General features: G+C 38.0%; 1 protein-coding gene across 1 annotated transcript; it reads left to right on the forward strand.

Moving 5' to 3' along the window:
- Window positions 1–2,073: 2,073 nt before the first annotated feature.
- On the forward strand, window positions 2,074–3,015 carry LOC110576492 (olfactory receptor 51B2-like). Its single transcript, XM_021685682.1, is given in 1 exon segment — window positions 2,074–3,015. A coding segment is annotated over 1 exon segment (942 nt).
- Window positions 3,016–4,283: the final 1,268 nt, after the last annotated feature.

Consider the following 4,283-nt stretch of genomic DNA (forward strand, 5'->3'; position numbering starts at 1 on the left):
GACCTAATTAATTTTTTTAAAATTTTATTTATTTATTTGCCAGAGAGAGACAGAGAGAGAGAGCACACAAGCAGGGGGAGCAGCAGGCAGAAGGAGAAGCTGAGTCCCCGCTGAGCAGGGGGGCGGATGTGGCACTTGATTCCAGGACCCTGGGATCATGACCTGAGCCGAAAGCAGATGCTTAACAGACTGAGCCACCCAGGTGTCCCAAGACCTAATTAACTTTTAAGTGGAAGCTTACAGTCTGGAAACATAGTTTAATCATTCTGAATTACTTTTCTTTAATAAATTAAATTCATGACCTTATGGGTTTTTTTGTTTTTGTTTTTGTTTCGTTTTGTTTTGTTTTTGCTATTTTCCCCTTTAGAATAGATATCTCTAATTCACTACCTCTCCCAACCACCTTTCTCTTCCTCTGACATGTTGTTTTCTCATCCCTGCTTTTAAACCTCAGGCAACTTTCAGGGATAGAACAACATTTGTATAGTAATACTAATTTAAACCTCTATATGATTTGATATGCTTTAATTTTAGGGAACTCCTAGAATTGGTGATTTCTGTCTCAATGAGTGCCATGCCCATACAGATGTAACTTCAGAGCATTTTCTTTTTCTTTTTTTTTTTAATATTTTGTTTATTTATTTGACAGAGAGAGACACAGTGAGAAAGAAAGCACAAGAAGGTGGAGTGGGAGAGGGAGAAGCAGGCTCCCCGCCGAGCAGGGAGCCCAATGCGGGGCTTGATCCCAGGACCCAGGGATCATGACCTGAGCTGAAGGCAGACGCTTAACTGACTGAGCCACCCAGGCGGCCCTCAGAACATTTTCTTACACAAGTGTTACATTCTTTGTGAATTGTCCTGATTCTGATTTATTTCTGATATTAGGGACATTTTATGGAGAAGTGTTCTATTTCTGAATTTGTGTTGAAGTGAGACTAGCATAAAAGGTAATAGGTTCTTTATTTGGGGTTGTTGCCACCAAGGATGTGGAAGTAGTAGAGATGACTGACGTCTTTAGGCTGTAGGAACATTATAATGTGACCAGTCACATGAGCAACAGCTCATCAGAAGTGAAGTATTGAAGGAAAAGGAGCTAAGAGGTAAGAGGAGACATAGAGAAAGAATCTGAACATTCAATTAAGTCAAATGATTTTGGAAAGACAAGAAGCAGAAAGAGAACCAGTGAATAAAGCAGCTATGAAAAAAAAAATTGCATGAGGATATTTGGCAGGAACAAAGAAACCACCCAGGTGGAAGAATCCAAAAACATGAATCTCCAAAGATGGAATAGATATGAAATGTTTAGAGCAGTGATTCTCAGATATTACTGTATACCTGAATCACTTGGGGATTATGATCAAAGGCAAATTTTGGTTCAGTGGGTTGGAGGTAGAGTCTAAGGCCACGTGTCTAACAAGTCCCTGTGCTTGTTAGTTGTGGCTAGTCTGTGGCCCACACTTCTGGTAGCCAAACTCTAAAAAAGGATAACTAACTGTTGGAGCAACAAAGCAATTAAAAATGATGGTGGTGGCCTGTGTTCCATAAAACACCAACATTCAATTTCAAAAACAAAGGCAAGTTTTTCTAACTGAAAAGTACGTGTTTACCATGATTATGAAAGATAAGAGCAAAATCAAAGTTAAGTGTGTCCAGAAACTTAGCAGCCATAGCAAGAAAGCAGCTAAGTAAGATTATTATCCACTTGTACTTATTTACCTTATTCATTATTGTTATACACTGTTAGTGGAAAAATTTTAAGCATACACACAATAGCTGAACCTGATATAAGAAAAATTATTGAAAACGTTTCATTTAATTTGAGAAAATTTTAACTATTAACTGAATATTTTTTTCTACTTAGGGAAAGACTAGCATTCTTAATCTCAAGTATAACCTGCAAACCTCTATTCTTCTTCTGCAGAAAAATACTTGTGGAGTTATAGTTATCATGCCAATTAATTATCTCCAAGTACGAAGATTGTAATTGAGGCTTCTGTGGCATAATACCAGTAAAAAATCTAGGCTCCTGGGTTAAAGGCTTCTAGAAAGCTGCTTTTCACTTGTAGACATGCTATGTGACCCAGTATTAGCACTGCCCCCTTTTTGCTGACTGGCTTTCCAGGTCTGGAGGCTGCTCATCACTGGATCTCCATCCCCTTCTTTGCAGTCTACGTCTCTGTGCTTCTTGACAATGGCACACTCCTCTACCTCATCAAGGATGACCACAGCCTCCATGAGCCCATGTACTATTTCCTTGCCATGCTGGCAGGCATAGATCTGATGGTGACATTGACAACAATGCCTACTGTAATGGGGGTCTTATGGATGAGTCACCGGGAGATGAGCCACGGAGCCTGCTTCCTGCAGGCTTATATTATTCACTCCCTTTCCATCGTGGAATCAGGTGTCTTGCTTGTCATGGCCTATGACCGATTCATCACCATCTGCACCCGTCTGAGGTATAACTCCATTCTTACCAATTCCTGGGTAATGAAGGCAGGATTGGGGGTTCGAATGAGGGGCTTTTTATCCCTTGTGCCTCCAATCGTGCAAACCAAATATTTCTGGTTCCCATACTGCCGTTCCCATGTTCTTTCCCATGCCTTTTGCCTCCACCAAGATGTCATGAAACTCGCCTGTGCTGATATTACATTTAATCGTGTGTACCCAGTGATTCTTGCTGCTTTGACTTTCTTCCTAGATGCTTTGATTATCCTCTTCTCTTATATTTTAATCCTGAAGACAGTTATGGGCATCGCCTCTGGAGAGGAGCAAGCTAAGGCCCTTAACACCCGTGTCTCCCATATTAGCTGTGTTCTGGTGTTTTATATTACTGTGATTGGCCTGACTTCCATCCACAGGTTTGGGAAGCATGCACCACATGTGGTCCACATGACCATGAGCTATGTCTACTTTCTGTTTCCTCCATTAATGAACCCCATTATAAATAGTTTCAAGACCAAGCAAATTCAGAGAAGCATCATTTGCCTATTTTCTGCGCACAGTAGGGCTTGAGATTTTATTTCATAATCTTGAGATCTCTGGAAGTTTTTCATTTCAGTGTCTTTTTTCAGAGTTAGATGAAATTTTAATTATTACATAAAGCTATAAGTTGACTTGAGCAGATATGTATTCTAATATTATACCTGTATTAGAATATATATATTAGAATAGAATATATAGAGAATGTGTTATTAGAATATAGTATTATTATATTAGAATATAATATATATATTCTGTGTATGTATTCCAATATATGTATTAGAATGCATATTGGAATAGAATATATAGAATATTTTATTAGAATATATATTTTACACATATAATGCTGGTTATCTTGAGAAAATGGGATATAGGAGAAGTGAGATGGAGCATTCCAGATCTTGTATGTGAAGAGAGAAGTACTACTTCAGAAAATGTCAGATAAGTGACTAAACATAGCCTGGATCAAAGACAGTTCATCTAAAGGAAGACATGCAGCTGGAAGTATATTTTGTGTGTTATATAAATGATAATTAGAATGATTTATTTTTCATCTTCCCATCTCTATGTTTGAATCTAACTGTAATTGAAAAGATGTTGCTCTAAAAGTAAATAAATTTCAGTGAGGAAAACTAGCAAATGTATAGAACTCTAGAAAACTTACATCTAGAGCTTCACTTTCCCTCAGTATATCAGTGGATTTTATTAAATGGAAACTGATACAGATCAAAAGCCAAATAGCAAGCCACCAGTTTCCTATCAGCCAGTTGAAGCCAGAACTCCTAGCACACTTTATTCTCTTCCCAATGGCTGCCGAACACCAACATACTAATTTTTCTTCTTTCTAGCTTTCTACTTCACCTCCTGATATTTTTCTTCTGTAAAAACGGAGTATAGATTTAGATATCTTTTGTTTCCATCTCCCCTTGCTTGCTTCTCTAACATAAAAGAACTCAGGCCTTTTTCACTTGAAATTTTTCTGCTAATCAAGTCAGAAAACCCAGCAAAAGTAATGGTATGCACTGATGGAAAAGTTTCTTCCCTCCATTTTGTTCAAAATCTTGTAAGGTTTTATGCTGTTCATTTTGGTTGAGCGATGGTGTATTGTCTGTTGTTCATGTTATAGGCGATAATAGTTACCTTACCCATCTACTGTTAGTTCTATGCTACTATGTGGAGCTAGACTAGTTATAGGCATGTGACCTAAATATTTCTATATTCTGAAAAGGCTGCTAAGAACCTAAGTTGGTTCTTCCAGTCTAAATTCAGTCTGCCTTACCTAAGAAACTTTCCATATGATG

This window comes from Neomonachus schauinslandi, chromosome 11, assembly GCF_002201575.2.
Source record: "Neomonachus schauinslandi chromosome 11, ASM220157v2, whole genome shotgun sequence".
NCBI lineage: Eukaryota > Metazoa > Chordata > Mammalia > Carnivora > Phocidae > Neomonachus > Neomonachus schauinslandi.